Genomic DNA, 22,448 nt, shown 5'->3' with positions numbered 1-22,448 from the left:
CAGTGTTGGTGCTTCAAAACAATTCCATTTATTGCCATGTCAGGGGAGCTCCATGGTCACACCAGGATTTAGAGCCTTCCTGGAAATCTGTCACAGTCCCTGTAAATGAAAGATTAAATCCTGTCCTCCTCTCTCTGTGAGCAGCTCCTGAAAACTTGTCTGGAGATAAAACCACCCCCAGCAGGGCTGAAAACTGCACAGTCACTTCCACAGCATCTCCTCTCTCATCAGTTCCACAGTGCTGCACTCACCAGTCCATCATTCCACACTCCCAGCCAGCAGAATTCCATGCAGGACTGGGATTTGCTTCCCACCAAGTGCTTTCAACTTCCCAACTAGAAAAAGTTGTTTATTTTAATAATCAGCCTGGAAAGTTCAGCTCGAGACGAGCTTAAAACTCTTCTCAAGGTCGGCTTTACACTTGCTTCTATTTGAACAGGTAAATAAATAAAGGTCAAACTCCTGACGACTCCCATCAGTCCTTGAAGGTCGCTCACTCCTTCTTGCTGTGCTCCAGCACCCTGTAGGGAGGGGCAGAGCCTGCCTTGGATCCGTGCTGCTCCTGCACGATGGGCAGCGTGGCTGGAGTGTAGATTTCTGGCATGCTGTCGTTGTTCTCCAGGGCGCCGTAGGAGAAAGAGGCTTTGAGGTCAGGCTGCACTGCAATCCCTTTGTCGTGCATGTTCTGCATGCCTGCAGGAGCAGAGGCACAGATTAGGGACAAAAGTGCTTTTTTGCTGCTCTCTGTTCAGCCAGGAAATGAGCAGTCCCCGAGGCTCGTCAGCTGCTCGGGTGTTAAATCAAAGGCAGGATGGGTTTGTGCTCAGCATTGGAGCAGCTGATGGAGAAATAAGCTCTCAGTTATCCATCAAGTGCTGCAGATCTTACAGCTCACCACAGAGCTTAGCTGTGCTTCCCAAAGGAAATTTCTGCTCCTCTGCCTCATTTCTGAGCCATCCCCAAAACTCAGTTCTTCCTGCTGGACCCAGCCCAATGCCAAGCTCGTGCTCAAAGCAGTTCATATTCCCAGATAACAACTGCCTGATCCCCCCAGCCCTGAGCAGAGGCACAGCCTGAGCCCTCCCTGTGCAGCCCAGCTCTTGAACAGGGGGATGAAGCCCTGCACTTGGTACCTGGCATGGCATCCATTGAGATGTAGGGCTCGAAGGGGACAGGCTTCTTCCTGTTCCTGGTGATCAGGAAGACTCCCAGGAATGCTATGAGACACCTGAGGGAGGAGAAAGGATCACTGAGATGCCTGGCAAGGGAGAGCACAGAATATCCCCTGTTGCTCCCTACAGAATCCAGAGCTGCAGTCCAGGCACTGCAAATCCAGAATTCCAGAGCACTGTCCAAGCTGAGCCCCCTTGGGCAGCACTGGAACACCCCCAGCAACCAGCACAACTTTATCAAACACATGGGAAAGTTTTCATGTTAATGAATTAATTAACCTTGACTAACTGCAGGGGACAGGAAGCATAGCAACGTTTGGTTTTACTTTGATGGAATTCCAGGATTTAGCAGCCTGACCTTTCCAAGGCTCCCTGTAAACACACCAACAACCACGGACCTGGACTGTCACAGAGCAAGGTGCAGCTCAGAACAATGATCTCCCAATTGTTTGGGGATTTTTTTCTGTACTTATCTAAAAGCCATTTGAGAATGTCCCCTGATTATGGAGAGCTAATTACACCAAAACACTCAGTTACACAGGAAATGTTTTACTGATCAGATCTGCATTGTGCCTTCTCCATGCTCTAAAAACTCCAGAAGTCAGACACAGTTCAGGGAAGGTGCAAAGTCTGAAATAAGGTTCCCAGAGAGAGTCTCTTTGGGTTATTTTACAATTCTTCCAGATTCATGAGCAGGCAGCTTGAAAACCAAGCCATATGCTCAGCACCCCAGCTGATCCCCAGGATTTAGTGATTAATTGTTGTGTAATTGTGCATTACCAAGGGTTACACGATTTTTTCCAAACACAACACTGAGCTCTAAGGGCCACTCTCTGCTCTGACAGAGAGGCATTTTTAAAACAGATTTGTATTTTTAAAATTTGAGCCACGTGAAACAACAGTTTTCTGTCAAAGAAACCTGGAACACTCACCCCAGTGCAAACATACAAATGTGGAGAACATCTTCACCCATGAAGTCCAGGTAAAAAGTTGCTCCTGGAAAAGGAAATCATTCATTACATCTTCCCAATTCCACCTTCAGCCAGGATTCCTATTTTTATATCCAGCACCTTTGTTTATTTAATGATCTGAAAATAGATGTCCTGATTTCTATTTTAACACAAATTATTGACAAATCTTTTTGAGTTTCACTACCAAAATAGTTCTGCTGGTGTCACTAGCAGAGATATAAATGAATCTGTGCAGCAAAAACAAGAGGGACTATTTTGGAATGATGAAACAAATTGGATTTAACTACAAAAAGATGCAAACTCTTGACCCCAAACAACAACAAACAGCTCCAACTTCCAGAAGTGCCTTTGGTGTCCTGGGTGGCAGCAGGACACATGTTCTGCCTCCTGCTCTTTACATTTTTAATGTAAAGAAAATAAAGTCAAAAATAAATAACAAGGGAACATTTTACCTGCAGATCTAAGAGGAACAATCTCAAACAAATTCCCCTGCACTTTTAACAAAATGACAGCACTGAACAGAAAATTTTAACACAGTCTACTGGGATAATTCACATTTTTAAAAAAGAAAAAAATAAACTAAACAAAGCCAGTACAGATGAGAGATGACAAAAAAATAAGAGTCACCATATTGCTGAGTATTCACCTTCTTCAGGAGGATTATTTCCCAAAATCTTTTGCCCTTTTTTTAGGGAGGTTTGTGCAGTTACCTGCTGAGATTGCTGCTGTGGTGGATAGGATGTAGCCAATGCTGGAGATCTGAGCTGAGTCATAGAGCTGGGAGGCTTGAGCTAAAAACCTGCAACACAATCACAGGCAACAGGGGCTGATTGGGAAGGATCCTTTTTTTGGAAACACCTTTCAAAAGCGATGCATAAATTTAAGGAAATTCATTCTTTTTCTCACTGAACAGCAGCAGCAGCAGCAAGCCTTGGAATGAATAAAAAGGACAGAAGAGGGAGGTTTGTGGCTGCACTGAAATTACTGCCCCAACCTCAGGGCCAGTGTTCCTCATAGTTTGAGAAGCCTTTTATCCCTGCTGCTACCAGCTTTTTATGTTACTGCAAGTACAAAGGGGAAAAAGCCCCCTAAAAATAGACACATTATCAACAACACTGATCCTGCACTTGGATTTCTGGCAGCACATATACTGCATTTGATTTGCCACCATTTCAGTCCTAAAACTGTTTGGCAAATCCTTGAATGGTGGCATTAAACCACTGGCAGTGTCACTCTGTGGAGAAGGAATGACCCCTCCAGGCTCCTGGGACAGATCACAGCAAAGAAAGGATAATTCTCCTACATTTTAATGGGAATTTTTGGCATGGTACCAAAGAGCTCCTGACCCCCACCCCACAGAACTGCAGAGAAAGAGAGGAGTCCTTACGTGGCCTGGTAGATGGCTGTGGCAATCATGCACACCAACATGATGTAGAAGATGGGGGAGTCCAGCTGCAGGGTGCCCTGGATGGACACCAGGATCATGCCAGCCACAGCCTTCACTGTCACCACCGTCATGGAACCTGGGGGGCACCACACTCAGCTGGGGCAGCTGCAGGAGGCTGCAAACCACCCCAGCACCCCCAAAAACCTGCCCCTCCTCCTGCCAGGCCAGACAAGGCGTGCAAACTGCCCGTGTGCCACCAGCTCTGCCCGTTCTGATCCCCACAAACCCACCAAGCAACCTCCCACAAATCACTGATCCTTTTTCTATCTACAGAACTGGGAGATTTACTGCTGTTGTCAGTGTTTGAAGAGTGTTCTGCAATTACAGGATGGGAGGAAACGATTTTCCATTTGGTTTGGTTAATAAAGTCAAAGAAGTGTCCAAAACAATAATCAGGAAGAACTTTCCTTTCTTGAAAGTTGGGCCATTCACAATTAGGGAAGTTGCTTTGTAATTCATGGAGCCTCTGAGGCACCACTGAAATCCAGCCCCAAACAGCTCAAAAAACCAAAAAAGAGTAAAATAAAAGACATTGCAGGAACTGAAGGTGCATAAACAGTAAAAATTGAGGACTGGACACAGATTTCAGCATGGCAGACTTGCTATTAGTCATTCTTTTAAAAGTTTAATTGATTACAGTTTGCATTAAAAAAAAAAAAAAAGTATTAAATGTGTAAATCCAAAGTCACTGCAGGATCCCACTGTGGGATACCAGAATCACCAGGGACTCAGTTCCACAGGGACAAGCTGGGGTGGCAGAGGATTCCTCATTTCTTCAACCACACAGCAAATCTTAACAGAGCTAAGACAATTTTTGTAGGTCAAATCCTCTCTTTCACCCACTGGCTCAGCCCTCCTTGCACACTGAATGCCACCCTTTGTGTGCCCAGATTAAAATGAAGAACACTAATAAATAACCTGCACTTTCTGTGCTTGGCAGATTATTTGTCTGATGGGAAATAAGCCTTAATTGTTCAAAGGTCCTTTGCAAAGATCCTAAACATCAGCTTCAGGAACATTTCTGGAGGAAATTAGCGCATTTCATGGCATTAATTAAATCAATTTAATCCCCTACATGCCTCAATTTACTGTTTAAAGATCTTACAAAGTCCATATCAACTTACCCAGCAAAGCCACCAGCAGGAGAATAATGACAATGTAGTTTGCATTTCTCTCCTTGTAAAAATACAGGAGCAGACAGAAAACAATGATCTCCACAAGCTCCAAAAGAGAGAAATGAGAACATTAGAGATGCAGAGCACATGGGGCTGGCAGTAAATGAGATTCTGAGCCAATCAAACATTAGAATAGGACAAATCAAAGGGAAATGGGGATCCCACACAATTATAGGCAATTCAGCATCATCTCAGATTCCAGTTAGAGGAGCAGCTTCTGGCAGAACAGGAAACACAGGGCACTTCTGGTGCTGGATTTGTGGTGAAGCAGCTGATCAAATAGTCCTGACTGAATATTCACAGGAGAGATCTCAGTCTGCTTCCTGCACTGAGCTTCCACAAGTGATCCCTGGGGCAATGCCAAGATTATCTTCACTAAAACACAAATTTCATGGGATTTTCAATAAGAGATTTGTGGGCCCAGAGAAAGTCAGTGTGGAAAAAGCCCAGATTCAGGCACCAGTAAACTTTCAGTCAAAGACATTTAATCCTACAGAATTCAGAGAAACAAAAGGAGCTGTGCATGTGTCTGACACCTGGAAAAGCTGTCCCAGGTTCATGAGTGAACACAGGGAACACTGGTAGCAACCAGGAGAAACAATGCTGGAAATGAAACTGCCCCCAGCAGAAAACCCCCCCTCCACGGCCCCTCACCATGTAGAGCAGGAATGGCCAGCTCACTAAGTGCCTGGTGATGTTTTCTGCTGTCATCTTCTCGTGGCTGTTGGGTCCAAATGTCACCAGCAGGTAAGTGCCAACAACTGCCAGGCCACAGCCCACGAAGGACAGCAGGTACCGCCCTTGGGCAGGCACAGGAACAGGAGAGGAAGGGTTAATGAGGGAGTGGGATGCATGCAATTAATGAATTAATCCCACAGCATCATCACTGGATGTTCCTCTGGGCCCCCTTCCTGCCCCACCTCCAAAATCCTGCAGCCACCAGGGGCAGTGAGGGAGTGGGAGCTGAGACCAAGTTGGTACCAGGTGGCATCTGCTAAATAAATAAAACTGCAAGATCTGTGATCCTGCCTGGCACTGCCCACAGCCCTTTCCCACTTTCCCACGCCTCCATGTTCATGGAATTCATTCCCTTGTGCCTGTGCTGCAGCTTCAGCCTGTTTCTAAATGCTGTGAGGTTCAGGGGATCTGGCACAAGCCAGGAGAAAGATCCATTTGTAATAAACAGTGGAAGAGATGACACATTTCATCCAAGATGTGCTAATGAGACCTTGCCAGCCCTGTAATTATAATTCCTGAGGGCCCATGCTGTGTGTGATGAACTGTAAACACAGAGGAAAACTGAAAAGAAGCTGTGGAACTTACTCAAAAATTCCTTGGGCTTCCATTTTTCTTTAATAAATATAATTCCTATGATTGCACTAGCTACGAAAGAAAAGAAAATGAGAGAGAAACAGTGAATTCTGGAGTCAGGAACCTCCCACAGGAACACACTCAGGCTCTTTCCTCCTTACCCACAACAGACACTGCACTGAGGGGCACAATCAGAGAGAGAGGAGCAAAGGCATAGGAGGAGAACACTCCCAGCTCCCCCAGCAGCAGCAGCAAGAATCCACTCCACCAGGTCTTGGTCCTGAAGTAGGCCCGGGGGTCTTTGGAGCCTGCCAGCCTGATGTGGCTGTATTTCTAGGCAAGAAAACAGAAATGAAGCAGCTTTGTCACGTTTGTTTGTTTATTTCAATGCAGGATGAGTGTTTGCTTCAGGGCACTCACCTGGAGGTTGAGGGCAATGCTGCTGACAAGGTGCCCAAAAATAGCCAGAAGTGCCCCAATCAAGTTCTCCTGCAAAAACAAAGGGAACACACAATTATTAAATTCAGCCAAGGATCCCAGAGGGGTTTGCTCTCTCTGGAGGAGAGCAGGATTTTAAACCATTCCTGAATCATGGAACAGCCTGGGATGGAAGGGACTTTTAAAGGTCATCTGGTCCAACACCCAGCTGTCAATAAAACCTGTTATCTTCCTCCCTTCCTGCTGATGTGGGACAGCTCAGATAAGTGCTGTGCCTGTGCTCCAGACCTGTGAACTCAGGTGGAAGATAAGCCTCAACAGCCACTTTCTCCAAGAGACTTCAATTAGTTTGCAGTTTCTCAGAGAGGAGCAAGATAAGGCTAAAAAGGCCCACACCATCACTCATTCCTGCCTCTGAAAAACTCTTTTATGAGGATTTTATTGCCTTGGAATTCTACAGAGAAGGATCAGGAACCTCTGCTTCTCAACTATTTTGCTCTTCTCCACTTGTGACAGCTGCTGGTTCAGTCACTGATTCAGCCCATGTGATGAGGCAGCCCAGTTATCACAGATTTTAATCTGCTTTTTGTATAAACCAGTTATTCCCAAAGTCACAGGAGACTGCTGACAGCTCCCAGCCTCTTGTGCATTGGCATCTGCAGCTCAGCAACAATTCTCATGCTCTGAAGATGGAATTTGAAATGAAGAAAGGATGTAAAGCAGGCTGAGTCACACAGGAGATGCAGAGGAGGACTGAAGAGAAGAGCCTGAGGCCACCAAACATTTGTGTGCTCCCAAAACTGCCTAAACCTCATTAAATGTCATTAGCACTGCTCCTTCAGCCCAGTCCTTGGATTGATTTGGGATAACCCAGCTCACATTCAATGTGAACAGGAATAAATGGACTAATCTTGATTTTCTCATACACAGAAGAACTTCCAGATTTCACATTCATAGCAGCAGAACAAAAACCTCTTTAATAGAATGCACAAAAATAAGATTGACCCAAAGAGCTTCACTCAAAACCACCTGAGAGAGGTTCCCAGACAGAGAAGGTGGCAGGAGGATGTCACTGTGTGACCACAGTGCAGAGTTCTCTGGGCTGTGACAGCCTCAGGCAACAGCACTTGGGTCAACTTCCACAAGGGCCCAGGACTGTGCTCTCAAAGGAAAATAAAAACCCTTTTTGCTGAGATTCTCTGAGCACCTTCAGAATCAGGGCTTCAGAGGGAATTTATCTGCTCAAAGCTGGAGAACAAGGAGGAATTCCAGCCCCACGTCCCAGGCAGCTGCAGCCTCTGCTGTGGGCTCAGCCCTGCAATTCAAACAGCTGAGGGCACAGAGCAGAGCAGAACCTCTGCTCTGTCACTGCTGCATGGCTGAAATGTGGGAATCACTGCACCCAAACACCTGCACACCTTCCCCTGCCACACCTTCCTGCAGCTCCTCTGCTCTGCAGACACTGAATTTCTCTCTCTCTCTTAAGCACAGGATATGACAAGCCAGGAAAGGCTGAATTTAAAGACAGAGCCCTTTTTGCAGAAAATAACCCCAAAGCAGCACAATTAGCAGCTCATTCCAGGAATCAGGGCCTCCTGAGGATGGAAACCTCCCTGCTGGGGTGGCAAGCTGACCTTGTAGGAGAAGGAGTCTGTGTGTGGCTGCACAGAAACTGCTGCTGTGGCCAACGGGAGCTGCTGGAGCTGCACACTGGGGCTGTTTCCTCCTTCCATTTTGGGGTTTTTTCTTTACTTTTCAGCTTTCTTGATGCTGGAAGTTCTCTTTAAAGAAGAGTCTTGGACCCTGCTGGAACCAACTTTTGGTACCGCTCGCTGCCATCCATCCTGGTCCCTTGGGCAAGTTCAGGGAAGCACAAACCAGTCCTGCCTCCCTTCCCCTGCCCTGGCTCAGGGTGGCCACCACAGGCACGAAGGGGGGTAGATGAGCACAGCTTCCAGCCACTCACTGAAGGAGCAGGGTTATGTTCCTTCAAGATGAATCTAAGGGGAAAAAAAAATAAATAAAACCCAAAGAATTAGATCAAATTCAAAAACCTGCAATGAAGGATAAGCCACAGAAACGCCCCTGGAATCAAACTCACTGCTGCACATAAAAAAGAAAAGCAGATTTTAAATGTCTTAGAAAGCCTTGGACAGAAACTCACAGAGACTTCAAGCTGTCTCTCAAGAGCTTCCCAAGCTCTTGTGAACTGGCTGGGCCCCAGGGGTGACACACTCCGCTGGCATTTGACAGCATCACAAAGGCTCTCAAGTCCTCAAGCTCTGCTTTTCACGTCCCTCCTCCCCGAAGCTCCAGTTTGTTGGGGAGCAGCGCTCCGTGAGTCAGCCCATGCCCCGGTGCAAGGGCAGAGCCAGCCCGGGCAGCCCTGCCCGCAGCCCGCCTTCCTCCGAGCCCAGCTCCCCGGGGAGCGGCAGCATCCCCCCGCCCGGAGCGAGCGGGTCCGCCGGGGTGCGACCGTCCCCGGCCACCGCCCGTGTCACCGCCCGCGGCAGCGGCACCGGCCCGAGCCTCCCCTGGGCACCCCCAGCCGTGGCAGGGCAAAGCCGCCCCAGTGTGAGGGGACGGGGCAGCAAATCCCGCTCCCACCGCCAGCGACCCTGCCCGGGCAGCGCAGAGCGCCCGCACACCCCCGGGCCGGGACCCTCCGGTGCGCCGGCCCCGCGCCTGCCCCTCGGGGCGGCCCCGGCACTCACCGGCCCCGCCGCTGCCCCCGGCCCAGCCCCGGCCTCCGGCTCCCGGTCGAGCGCCGCGGCCGCTTCCTGCCCGGCGCATCCGATTGGTCTCCAGAGCTGTCAATCAAAGACCAGGCCCCAATATGCGGGCGAGGATTGGCTGTCGTGCGGAGGTGGGGTCTGGTCCAGCCTATGGGCGCAGGGCTCTGAGGGGCCGGGCGGAAGAAGCCGCGTTCCGCCGCTCGGTTGGGGCGGGATGAGGCGGTCCCGCGGGCCCCGCCCGGTGCTCCGGGGCGCTCCCCGGCCCAAAGCTGCAGGGACAGCCGCAGCCTCGCGCCTTCTCCCGCTTTGCCCCGGTGGTACCCGTTCCTCCCGCCCTCCCCGTGGCGCGAATAGCAGCCGGAGCCACCTTAAAGTGCATGCGCAAAGCGCTCCCGCCGACCCACCTTAAAGCAGCCGCTGTGGCGCTGAGAGCTCGCCTGTGATTGGGTGCCTGCGGCAGCGCTCAGAGTAACAGGCACGGTGATTGGAGGAGAGATGAGGCGGCTGTTGTCTCGGCAACCGGGTGTCCACATTCCCGGTGCCGCCGAGGGCCGGGGCGGAACGGGCAGGTACGGGCAGGAACGGGCGGACACAGACCGCACACCGCCCCTGAGCAGGGTCGGGGACCTCCCCGGTGCCCCCCGCGCCGCCTCAGCAGCTCAGGTACCCACCCGTCGTTCCCAGCGCGCCCCGCGCGGCCTCACCTGGGCGGGGCTGGGGCGTGAGGCGACTTCCGGTGGCGCCTCCAGGTGAAGCCTGAGGCGAGGCCCCGGAGGGCGCCGCCTCAGGGCCTCACCTCATCCCTCACCTGGGCTCCCCGAGCCATCGCCCCGAGCGCCGGGTTCTCTCTCTGGAGACAGCAGAGGCCATGGCTGAGCTGGGCCAGCTCTGCAGCCTCGGCCCTGCTGCGCGTTCGGAGCCGGGACCGAGCTTAGAAACAAAATCCCGGCTCTGGCCTGAGTGGTGACGCTGGACGTGTGGGCTGTGACCGGATCCCGCCTTTCCAGCTCAGGGATACACGAGGTACCTGTGGCAGAGCAGCAGCACTCGGGGCCATGTCCTGCAAATAAACAGCACTTAGCACAGTGAGTGCAGGGCTGAAGGGAGAAAACATCAACCACGGCAAGGTTTTCCACTCAAAGCACAACCAGGCTTCATTTCTGGAGCAAATCAAAGGGTATCTGGAATTATTTGTAGTCACAGTGGGTTAAAAGAGTTCCAGGCCCAGCATTCTTCCTCTTGGGGATAAACCAGCACAAGGGAATAAGAAATGCAATCAAAGAAAACATTCATCAACAGCAATGCTTCCAAGGGTATTTTTAAATAAACCAGGGAAATGAAATGCAGGAGTGACTGCTGGTTTTCTGGCAGGAATACTGCATTAATGTTGGATTTGCCTTTATCTCACACATCCCATTTCAAAGGAGAGCTGCTGTTGTGTTCACATCTTTCCTCCATCTCCTTATTCAGTGTTGTTATCCTTGGCTGCTCTTCTTAGGTTTCAAGATTTCCTTATAAACACCACAGGAAAGGGATCTCAAACTGGGGGAAAAAAAAGAGATTTCAGTCTCAATGAAAGAGATTTCATTATAACCAGGTGAGTAACAAAAATGTTTGACGTTTATGAGGGATTTTATTTGCCACTGATAATGATCCCGATCTGCGACAAAAACAGCAACCAAATTTAGATCAGGGTCATTAAATTAACTTTATAATCACGACTGATAACAGTAGGAGAAATTCCAATGCAGCATGAGTGGATTAGGCCTGGAAATGGCTGCAGGTGGATGCTGTCACTGCTGCCACCTCCCTGTGTCCCCAGCAGCGCTGCCCTGTTTGTCCCTGTTTGTGTGTGAGCCCTGCAGGACGCACACCTTGCCTTTCCTTGTGCGGGGACACCGCCAGGGTGACTGCTGTCCCCGCTTGCTGCCCTTCGGCGGATGCCAGGTTTCAGGAATTCCCTCTGCTCCCACCAGCAGAGGGAAGCAGAAGGATGCGTTAAAGCCGCAGCGCTTTCCCAGCCGGCGCTCGCGGGTGCCAAGGGCCTCCTGGGCTTTCTGCATGCAGCTTCCCAGCCGCTTCCTCCGCTGGGGGAAGGAGGAATCCCTTCCACAGCCTCCCGCTGTCTGGGGACTACGTGGTAACCCCAGAACTCCCAAAATTACGTACAGGAAGGATTTCTGAAACTCGGTACCCGGTATGTAAAGCAGGTAAATCAAGGAAGTGTTTGGCATCTTCCACTCTTTCTTCTCCTGCCTTTAGCATCTTCTCTTTCTTCTCCTTCCTTTGATCTCTTGCTCCTTGCTTGTCACTCCCATCTCAGTGATATCAGGAGTGCATTATCTCAGGGTTGAATAACAGCAATCAAGGACGTAAAGGACAAAAAAAAAAAAAAAAGGGGAAAATGATCAAGGTGGAGAAATTGCTTAAAGACTTTCTGTAGGCGCCATCAGTCTGCCTGGTCAGCTTCCAGCAGAGCCAGCTGACCTGCTGCTGAGCTGTGACTAAAGCAGGGCAGGCAGAGTCTGCAGGGAGCTTCTCCAAGCACTCCCTTCCCTTTGAGAATTTCCTGCTTGAAGGGCAGAGTGGGCAGCAGGCCAAACCACAAACTACACAAGGGCTTGGCTGCTTCTCTCCTAGGCTTTATCCCTGGAGAAGAGTTCCTGCAGCAGGTCAGGAGGGGAGGCACTGGTCCCATCAACACCAGGCCTTTTTGGGGGCTGCTGACTTGTTTCCCCCACCTGAAGGACTTGGCTGTGTCCCCCTCAGCCATTGTGGAGCACATTCCTTGAGTCAGGGATAAATGCCAGGACAGGAAGTTACCCACTTGTAATTTAGGCAGTGGAAAGAGCTTATTTGTCTCTCAGTGCCTGACCTAGAACACCCAAGAGGTGACTTGACCCACTTGTGTCACTGTGCCACTTCACCCCTGCCTGCACACATCCCTGCAGGAGCCAGGCACTGGGAGCTGCTGCTGCTGGGTTTCCCTGGCAGCACCGTGCCCCTTGCATCACCCAAACACAATTGCTGGCACTCTGAGGCATGCAGGAGCTGAATCTCCCAGGGTGTGGAGGTGCCTGATCTCCAGTTACCCTCAGCAGCAGTGGAGTGATGATGATGTGCCAAACCCAGAGCTGGATGCACAGAGGGGAGAAGGGCTCCGGAGCCTTTCCCCAGCACGTGCTGTCCTGGCAGGAATCAGGAACGTGCTGCCCAGCAGGAGCTGCCCTGGCTGGGCAGGGATTGCATCCAGCCCTCCAGGCTGGGCAGCAGCAGCCAAGCCTGGCAGCACAAAGGCAGAAGGAGCTTGCAGATGCAGTTTTTTATCAGCTGCTCTGGAAACCTGCTGCAATTTTAATAATTGGCTCCAGCAGAATTGAGCAGGTCCTGCTTCCCTCAGCACAACCCCGCTGGCCACGGAGCACGGGCTGGACAACCTCAAGCACATGGCAGGCCACGTGGAGATGGACCCTGTGGCCAGGGCAGTGCAGGCTCTCTTCTGGTCCTGGTTGTTGGTAAGGAACAGCTGGCTCAGGATCCTGCTCCCTGCAGATGAACCCTCAGACCACATCTTCAGAAATCTCCTGTTACTTTGGAGCAGCCCAAGTCAGCAGCTCTGCTGAAATTATGGAGTTGCAGCACACTCCTCAAATTTTGGTCTGTCCTGAAGCGTTTTCCTACAAAGAAAAATAAGTTGAAAAGATGATTTGTGCTCACCTGCTTGATAACTCAGGGGGCATTTTTACAGGAAAGGCTGAATCCACCAGAAGACTGATTCCTTGGGGTCTGATTCCTTGCAAAGCTCTCCCAGTTTTCATGGCATGGCCCATATTTGGGGTTTGTTATTTTTAGCACCATAGTAGCACCGTTCCACTTGTCCGTGCATGCAGCCAGGAACAGCTCAGCTGAGGAGAAAGAGCAGGAGGAGTTCCCTGTGATCTCACTGTAAATCAGCACCCTCTGCAGCAGCCAGCACTGCCTGCCCACTCCCTGCCACTCTTCCCCTGAGCCTTTTGTAAGGCCAAGCAGAGCAGGAGCCTCCATTCCCCTCCCAGCCATTCCTGGTTGTTCCTTGAGGGGTTTGAGTCATTCCAGGGTTGCTGCTGCTGTGGCCAAGCACAGGTTCCATCTGGATGGGGTTTTTAATCAGCCCTTGGCTCATCCATTCCCCTTCTTTGAGCTTGGCTTCTTCCCTGCTCCTTCTTGCTCCTGCCAAACACAGTTAAACCCCATCATCCTCATGTCTGCATGAGTGCAGTTATGTCCCAACTGCTTCGTTTGCCCCTCAGCTGCCATTGTCTCATTCTTCAGTCCCAGGCCTTCCCCTGTGCTCTGCCTCCTGTGCCATCTGGGGAGGGGACATCAGATCACTGCCAGAATCCAGCTCTCAGGTCACCAGAACGGAACCAAGGCCGCTCCAGAGTGTTTTCCATTGGTAATTGGCAGACAAGACAATTAATGAAGTTCACACAATGTTCCTAAAGACCAGGAACTTCAGCTCTTCCCATCCTACGCACTGGAATAATTTCACATTTGTGTTAGTATAAAGCTCTTCTTTTATCTTCTATGGTTCCAGACCTTCCAATTGCCACTGGGATTGGCAAAGTAGGACATGAAGGGCACTCAGCCTTCCTGGGACCACATCTGAAAAGCTGGAGGGATCACGTACAACACAGGCAGGGCTGGATTTATTTGGCTCTATAAATAGAATCCTGCCCAGTCCTCTTTTTGAAAAGCCCAGGAAAAGAAGGGAGGCAGGAAAGGTGTGGTACTGCAAATAAAGCATTCTGCCCACATGCTGCATTAATTAGGCCCAGCTCAGAAGTTACAGGTGGGATTTTAGATGTGCTGTGGCTCCCAGTCTATACAAATTGCCCTGTAGACAGCAGAGAAATTTGATCTTCCTCATCCCCAGAATCACTCAGCTTTCCATGCAACAGGAGGCTTGCATTAAAGGATGAAAATTTTGAAACTGTGAAGGCACCTACCTCGATGCACAGTTAAAATTAAAGCATGAAATTTGTGTGACTTGGAAAGCAAGACAGGAAATACAATAATACCAGCAGTGGTGGGTCTGGTTCTGGCCACCCTAACTCTAAAAAAGGCACTGGCAGGTGACAGCTGGTGGCACTGCTGGGCTCAGGGAGTGCAGGGTCTCACCTGGTGGCACTGCTGGGGAGCTGTGTCAGTTCCTGCAGCTCAGCACCTGCCTTCAGGTTGAGTTCCTCAAGTCCTGCTGATTCACCCTTGTGCAAGTCACTTAACTGTTCTGTGCCTGCTGCCCAGCCCTGCAGGTGCCCAGGCTGCACAGGGTGTTGTAAGGGCTCATCCACAGGAATTCAGGGTGTTTGGAGATGTGGGAGCTGTTAACAGAACTCCGAGTGTCATTAGCCATTATCAGATGTTTGTAATAACATACACACACCTCCTGGGCTGCTTTGTCCCTGGTGTGGTGTCTTGCTGTAGCTCTGATTGCTTTAGGATTTTGTTATTTCTAGAGGGAGTTTTTGAGTTTTTCCCCAGTTTTGAGGCATTCCCCAGTGAGCTGTCCCCTCTCTCAGTGCTCCTGGAGCAGCCCCATCCCCTGTGCTGAGGCACGCTCCGGAATATGCGATGACTTCGCAGAGCTGCTTAACACCGACTGAACACACAACTTAATCAGCTTAATAAGCTGCCACTCATCAGCTGAGACACCTTAACTGCCTGCAAGCACGTTCCTGAAGCAATTCATGCTTTTATAGTCGCTTGATGGTGTTTCTACATCAGCAGAGGTGTTTTCCCTCCCAGTCTGGGTGTGCAGAGAGCCCACGGAGCGGTGCCGGGCTCAGCTGCCCCAGTGCTGCTCCCTCCCAGCCCCTGCTCTGGGACTCTGAACTCTGCTGCAGTGACTCAGGCTGAGCACCTGCCCCAGCATGTTCTGTGTTGATTAAACTGGTTTGCAGGCCATAATTATTTTCTCTATCATGGTATAATGGCTCCGCATCGTATTAATTTTAACATTGTAAGAATTTGCTTCTGGGAACGGCCTTCTTGAATTAATCACTGACTCATGATTTACTGGGGGAGATAATATCTAACCTACAAGAGGCAGAACAGGAAACTATCTATTTAAAAGATGGCAGTGGCTGATAATTTATGACTATAGACAAAGAGATATCTCAGAAGAAGAAGGTGGACAGATCCTGCAGTTTCGTGGTCACTGCTCTCACTCAGCAAAAAGGAACTTTTGTGTAGTCACTGGAGGATCTGTTTTTGAGTGACAGATTAAAATTGAGAGGGAAAAAAAGGAGTGAGAAACAAGGAAAAAGTGTCACAACAGACCTCAAAGCCATCCTCAGCTCTGGGACCAAACCCTGTGTTACAACAAAGGCAGTTCAACATCTCAGCATGTCACCAGCTTGCCATAGGAAACAAGAAAAAAAAAAAAGCTAAAAAGCATCACCATTTTGTGTCTGAATCTGTAATACAGGAGTTTTCTTGCCCCTCTCCTCTCCAGCTTGAACTGGACACTCCCACATCACTGATGAGGCCTGGCCATCAGATGTTTCCTCTCATCACAGTTCATTAGCAAAGTCAAGCTGAGAGTCAACAATAAAAGCTTTAAATCCCAGAGGAGGCTGCAGGAGGTAAAGCTTCATCCTGGCAATCTGAAGGATTTTGTCCCATGTCACTGTGATCTGTTCTGTGATTTGGGGTAACACACAACCCTTGGCACCACAGATTCCTGAAATTCCCTCTCCTGGAACTCTGGGGCCCTGAACAAAATCAGACACGTGGAGCTGGTGGAGGATTGTGGACACAGCAGCCACACACACAGACATTTCCTGCCGGAGTGTCAAGTCCTGGGCAGTCACAGAGAGCTCTTCCTACCCTTGGGAAGCTCCCCCAGATTTTGGTGTGAGTGCTGCTGGCAGCTGTAACCACTCACAGGGAGACATCTGCCTTTGAAATGTGGGTTTGCCTTTACTGGTCATCACCTACAGGTAAAGGCAATTCAAAGGCATCCCCAAGCCCTTTTTCCTTCTGAAACTCACCATTTCTGCAAGCAAAGCAATACCACTTTTGCCCTGGCAGTGTCTGAGGCCCAAACCACAAGAGGATTTAATTTGGAAACATTTGGGAAATGGCTTTCTCCATGTCTGTGGGCCTGGAGCTGGGAGGGAGGATGGTGCTGCTGCCCCGGGGAGCACCTGCACACACAGATCCAGAGCTCCTCAGGGCATTTGGGATGAAGTGTCACAGGACACTGGGAAGGTCCCTTTGAACCTCTGCTGGGAGAACCATCCAGAAACCACCCTGGGACTTTGGGGTAGCTGCAAGGAATCACCAGAACACCCCACAACACTGGAAATGCCACAGACTTCAGGAGAAGCCACATTGGTGCATAATGTACCAAGCTTCAAAGGATCTCCTGGCCCTTTGCCTGCTGAGGGTGAGGGCACAGAGTTTATCTGGCAGCTGACAGCAGCTGGGAGCTCTCCTGTTGATTGCCTGAAGTTGCTAATGGTGCTTTTGTTCCTGGGCTCAGGACTGAGTTCAGTGTTGCCTTATCAGTGTCCCTGGAAATCAGCTCTGCCCAGCACTTTTCCAGTCCAGCAGCAGCCTCCCCACACGCTCCTGTCACACCGGTTCTTTTCCTTTTCCATTCCCTGCTGGATGCACTCTCCTTCCTCAGTGCCTGGGCTGCTATTTACATCCCTTTCCTGTTTGTCTTGTAGGTCATCCCAACATGGATTCCCTCACCAAGGGAATAACAACATCTTCCTTCCAGTCAAACACTTCCCACCTAACAAGGAACAAGGAATTTATGCCAGGTTTGTTCCAGAATCTGCAGCCTCAGCCACACAAACCCACCAGGGAAGCAAAGAAAACTCCTTCCAGGTGAGTGCAGCCTGGAAGACACCCCACTGCCATGGGATACATGAAAATCCATCACAGGAGGGTGATCCCAGAGTGTCCCCCTGTGTCCTGGTCCAAAGGGGATGGCTGTTGTCCCCAGGAAGTGCCTGGAAGGGCAGTGTGGGTTGGGAACAGCCTGGAGCAGTGGATCAGGGGCCCTTTATCAGCTGATCTCCCAGACATTTACAAACAGTAATTAAACCTGCACCACCCTGGGATGTGGGGGCCACTTCTTATCCCCATTGCATGGAGCAAGAAGCCAGAGCACACCTGACCTGGAAAAAGATTCCTCACATCCCCCTAAAGCAGAGGCTTTAGGCTGGGCTGGTTTTGTGCCCGAGCTCTCCCCAGAGGAACACTGAGGATAAAGACCCAAACGTGGGGACCCCGGGGGCAGGAATGGTGAGGGACACTCACCATGGATAAAAGCTGGCCATTTCCCCTGCTGGGCTGGGAATGAGGGCTGGAGAGAGGCTTGTAAAAATGCTTCCAGGAAACCAGAACTGCCAACCCCAGCTATTCCATCCTGCCACCACTTCAGAGGGATGAAAAGGCATGAACAGAAACTCCCTTCTCCCAAAGCCTCCCACCCCTTGGGATCCTCATGGGAAGACAAATAAATCCATCAGCAGATGGTTCAAAAACATTTATTGTCACCACACAGTGACGTTGCAGGCCTGAGATTAAGATCATCAATAAATTCCTGACCGTGGAAAAGAATGAGCCCATGAGAAAGCCCAGGGCTCTCCTTACCCAGCAGGGAAATCTTTACTACATCTCTCAGCAGCTGGATCTTCTATCAGGGGTTTGGGGAAAAGGAAGCTGGGAGGGAAGCAATGCCAGGAGGGATTTGATAAGGACAGAGGGCTGGAGGAAAGGGCAAATTAAATATGAGGAGGGAAGATCTCCAGCCTGTTATCAGAAAACAACACAAACACTCCACACCCAGCTGCCAGGGTTAGAGCCTGCTCCCTCTGCTGTCCCAGGCAGTGGCAGAGCAGGAGGACTCCCAGCTGGGTCTTCGGCATCCCTGTCCTGTTCCAGCACTGTCTGGAGAGGGAGCAGCCGGGTCTCTACCATGGCAAATCCATGATTTTTACAATAAACATCACAGGCTGTCCATAGCCCTTCCCAAAGCTCTTCTTTTCCCAAAGAGTTTGGCTTAGAAGGATTAAGCATCACCCTGAAGGCCACACAGCAGCTCTGGAGTCCTCACTACCTGCTCCTTGTCCAGCTTGGCTTGTTCATATTTTACAATATTATTTTTAAAAGTAAGGTTGAAAAAATAAAAGCATGTTTGCAGTGTAAAGGCCATTAAAGCATCACTGACTGTCAGGGCTTTGGACAAACAGGTTCTGTGAGTTGTGTGTGTGTAAAACTCACATCACTGACTGTTGGTACAACACATTCCAGCTGCAGAATTCCTCTCTTTGATGGGAAGAGGGGAGCACAGGGTGGGGGCAGAGAGCAGCCTCAGAACCCCCAGCACCCCTTTGCTCTGGCTTCACCAGAGCCTTCCTCACCCAAAGCTGAGTGAAACGGGAGAAGAAACACATCCTGTAGCTTGGAGTCAGGAAATGCCTGGGGAAGCAGGAGGAGGGACCCACCTCAGAGAGGAACGGGTTAAACACAGCCCCCTGGCAGAGCAGAGCTGGATGCCGACCCTGGCAGCAGCACTGCTGAGGCAGAGGCAGAGCAGCCACAAACCCATCCCTGGTCACTCGTTCCCTGGCTGGGCCCATCCGGGCTGGAGGCAGAGCCCCCGCGTGGGATCCCTCCGTGCCCGTCGGCTCGTTGTTGTCAGGCTCAGCTAACATTAATGTTTCAGTTATTCACACTCACTTCTTGCCCTGTTTATCCCTTCTAAGAACCCCAGGTCTGCTTTTCTTCAGTCTTTTATGCCATGTGGCTCAGCAACCCTGCAATGCCACACCAGCGCATGAACTCAGAGCTGCTCCGGGCTGTGCCCCAAAGAGCAGAGCTACACGGAGGCAAAATCACCATTCAGTCAGTCAGGGGCTGACACAGAGCAGCAGCTTTACCAAAGGCTGGTTATTCAGCAGTTCATGCCTGGGCTCAGCATTCCCAGGACTCCCAGCCAAGCCAAGCAAACCTTCAGCTCACTGGGGCAAATCCCAAGTCTGTGAGCACTGAGCTTGGATTCTGTGGCCACTTTCCAGCTGATGATTCCAGGACATTCCCACAGCTCTGGGGGTTCTAGTGCCCAACTCACCTAAAATTTAATTCTATAAACCCAAGGCACTACCTGAGGAAATAAATGAGAGCTGGGAGAACCCTGAGCAGGTTTATTAAAGCTTTGCACACTTACAAACAGATGCAGGCAGGGTTTGACTTCCCTGACTTAAATCCTCTCCTCCCATGCCCAGCACACAGCAGGGCACCTCCGGACAGGCGCGTGGGTGTCCTAACAAAACACAGGATGCTGTTTTTCCTTCACAGCCTGCAGAGCCACACCACACACCGAGCTCCTCAGCTGCCTGCCTGATGATGCAAGCAGTGAATAAGCACGAATAAAGACACAGAAACTGGGTGTTGTTTGTAGAAGTGAGGAGCAGAGCCCTCCACCCAGCACTGGGGATACCAGAGCTCTTGCACAACTCAGCTCTCAGCCTGCTGCTCCTCTTCATGCATCTCTGTCTCTGTGGGCACTTTTTCACCAGGAGCACTGGGGAAGTTTTCCTTCCTCCCCAGCTGGGATGCCAGAGTGGGATTCCTGCGTCAGGATTTCCCTCAGACTCTGCACACCATGAGCAGGCCTGTGCTGGCCTGCCAGGGCTGGCTCACGGGCAGCTAATTAGTGGTACTGAGTTCTAAGAATTGGAAGATGATCATTAACTAAAATTGGTTTGAAAGCTTCCAGTTTTGTAGAGGCTGAGTAATTAAAACAAGCAATGGGCTCCTCTGTGTTTTCCTGAGAACTCCCAGTGCTGGAGGCTGGGGAGTCACCCTGGAGGGGACCCAGTCCTGACCAGGGTGGGAATGAGGGAGAAGGGCAGGGGGCAGGTGCTGCTGGCCCAGGGACGGGCACTGGGGTCTGTCACACCCCCTGTGGCACCCGCAGCCCCCAGAGCAGCTCAGTGAGCACAAAGCAGGGCCCGGGCAGCTCCCGAGGGAGCCCTGTGCCAACAGCCGCTGCTTTCACACGACCTTCGGTGCTCGGGGTGAAAATCGCCTTCATCGCTCCTATCTCAATCTTCAAAAGGAACTGGTGGGCTCCGGGCAAGGAGTCAGGAATGCTCTCACATATTTGGGAGCTCTGCTTTACGCAACCTCCAGCAACTCGCCTTGGCTGGAAGGGATGAGCGATACTGAGCCAGTCAGCAAAACACCCACCTGGCCGGGCAGGGCTGGGGACTCTCCCCGGCAGCGTTTCCCTGCACGCAGCCGGCACCGGGACTCCAGCCCGGCACAGGCAGGACTTACCCAGGCAGGACTTACCCAGAGCTGCACGGAGCCTCTGCCTCCATCCCACCCCGGGGGAGTCACTCTCACAGCGCACTCAGGGAGCTGCGGCCAGCTGGGTCTCGCCCTGCAAAACCCTGGATGGGTTTGTGGGAAAGGGAGCCCCATAACCCAGAAAAATTCATCTTTGTTCTGCTGGCAACATAAAGTTACAACTGAGATGGCTTTTGCTGTTGTAAATCAGGAGTAGTGCTGCTGGAGGAACTGAGGCTCAGATGGGTAAATGTTTGTCTGGCAGGAAAATCAGACTTTCAGAGCAACTCATTGAGGGGTGAGAGGTCCCCAAACCCCCCAACTCTGCGTGCACACAACAGCCCAGGGCTGCCTGCAGCCCTCCCCATCTGTCTGCACAGCACAGCCAACTGTCCCCGCTGCCAGGGCTCCCTCTGTCCCTGCCTGAGCAGCTTCTGCTTGTCCCCATGGCCGGCAGGACAGGGCCACCCTGGCTGGGAGCACCTGGAGCCAGTCCTGCCACGGAGCTGTCCCAGAGCAGGGCCCTGACACAGCAGGGCACGGGGACCTGCAGCTTTCAGCTGGTGACACTGAGCACTGCGGGATTCCTGGTGGGACTGGTTTTAACTGGAGCTGAAATTCTGCTGCAGGAGGACTCACAGAATCAACACTGATTCAGAGGCATCCTGCTGAAGAAGGAGTTTGTGATCTGAAGGGAAGGAGTGCTGGGGAGATCCCAAAGGCTGATAAACCTTCAGCTTATCTGTGCTTCATCTCAGAGGCCATCCTCAAACAGTACTGAAGTAATCCAAAACTCACCAAGCTGACACATTCCAACATTTCCAAATCCTCTTCCCAGGGCTCTTTCCTCCCCACTCACAGGCCTCAGGTACAACTTTAACATGGCCAGGAAAAGCAGAGGATGAAGAAGAGGGAGGAGGAAAGGCCCTGCTTTTCATTGGTCAGAGGATTAATTAGAAAATACAGGGCTCCCCTTGGCACCTGATGATCTAAATGGGAAGCAGCTTGAGGCAGTTTGAGCACAGCGCAGGAGTTCAGGGACCCAGTCACACCTGGTGACACAGCTGCACACGGTGGCTGCAGAGGGGACAGACCTTGGCCAAAGCCATCCTCGAGCCCTTTTGGTGCCTCTGGGGTCACCTCCCTGCCCTGGCTCCTGGGCAGCCCATCCCAACTCTGACTCCAGAGCTGGGGGAAACGGTTCATTTTCAGTCCTTGAGCCTTTATTACTACAGAATATCCAAAACAACACAACCAACAACACAGTTACAAAAGGAGTTCACGGAGAAATGTGAAGCAGCCTGTGTTTGAAATGCTCTGTGTCACCATACTGAGTCCAGTATAAAACAATGCATATTTATACACATATAAAATACAAAAGGAACAACACAGAAATGTATAAACAGGGGTTGTGGAGGCCTCTGTGGTATTTACAGTCAGAGATGTGGCAGGGAGGGTGTTCAGCAGGCAGTGTCCGTTCAGCAGGAGCTGTGGCTGCAGCTGGGAGAGTCTCTGTGCCAGAGAGGAGCTCAGAGCCAGGCTCAGCCCTGCTGGGAAAGCTCTGCAGGGTCTGTGGAGAGGCCAAGGCCTGGGCTGGCATCAGTCACTGCCAGGGCCACCAGCTCTGCTCTCTGCCCAGGCCTGGCAGTGTCACTTGGTGTGCCCAGCTCAGGCCCGGTGCCACAAGGGAATAAAATATAATAAAAAATAATAATAATAATAATAATAAACTCAACAGAGCCAAGTTCCACGTTCACAGGATGATCTCACAGCAGTCTGTGGCCCGGCCCCGGGGCCGTGGGGGTTCAAGTCAAGGCAACAAGAGCGGGCACAAGGCTGAGTTC

At 51.0% G+C, this 22,448-nt stretch overlaps 1 protein-coding gene and 1 long non-coding RNA gene across 3 annotated transcripts; one reads left to right on the top strand and one right to left on the bottom strand.

The window, feature by feature from the left end:
- Positions 1 to 5: 5 nt before the first annotated feature.
- On the bottom strand, positions 6 to 9,321 carry NIPAL3 (NIPA like domain containing 3). The gene is made up of 12 exons (XM_041460871.1): positions 9,229 to 9,321; positions 8,149 to 8,514; positions 6,497 to 6,565; positions 6,238 to 6,409; positions 6,089 to 6,148; positions 5,420 to 5,565; positions 4,715 to 4,811; positions 3,531 to 3,666; positions 2,854 to 2,942; positions 2,105 to 2,168; positions 1,134 to 1,228; positions 6 to 693 (listed from the first exon to the last, which is right to left on the bottom strand). Exons 2-12 carry the CDS (start codon positions 8,245 to 8,247, stop codon positions 494 to 496), a joined length of 1,227 nt encoding a protein of 408 aa, XP_041316805.1. The 5' UTR covers positions 8,248 to 8,514; positions 9,229 to 9,321; the 3' UTR covers positions 6 to 493.
- Positions 9,322 to 9,751: 430 nt separating this feature from the next.
- LOC121349984 lies at positions 9,752 to 20,034 on the top strand. 2 transcript variants are annotated; one of them, XR_005954621.1, is made up of 4 exons: positions 9,752 to 10,272; positions 10,748 to 10,846; positions 16,968 to 17,130; positions 19,609 to 20,034. It is a non-coding gene; the product is annotated as an uncharacterized LOC121349984 (long non-coding RNA). The 2 variants fall into 2 exon arrangements; XR_005954622.1 differs by lacking the exon at positions 10,748 to 10,846 and having other exon boundaries at positions 9,756 to 10,272.
- The last annotated feature ends 2,414 nt before the right edge of the window (positions 20,035 to 22,448 follow it).

This window comes from Pyrgilauda ruficollis, unplaced genomic scaffold (assembly GCF_017590135.1).
Source record: "Pyrgilauda ruficollis isolate IOZ18807 unplaced genomic scaffold, ASM1759013v1 scaffold149, whole genome shotgun sequence".
Classification (NCBI taxonomy): Eukaryota; Metazoa; Chordata; class Aves; order Passeriformes; family Passeridae; genus Pyrgilauda; species Pyrgilauda ruficollis.
Note: the sequence above shows the minus strand (reverse complement) of the source record. Positions and strands in the feature narration are given on the sequence as shown.

Coding starts and splice junctions, on each gene's coding strand:
- NIPAL3 (XM_041460871.1), bottom strand. CDS start 8,247: ATGGAAGGAGGAAACAGCCCCAGTGTGCAGCTCCAGCAGCTCCCGTTG. Junction 6,566..8,148: donor CAGACTCCTTCTCCTACAAG/GTCAGCTTGCCA, acceptor TTGTTTTTGCAG/GAGAACTTGATTGGGGCACT. Junction 3,667..4,714: donor CCTGCTGGTGGCTTTGCTGG/GTAAGTTGATAT, acceptor GGTGCCCCCCAG/GTTCCATGACGGTGGTGACA.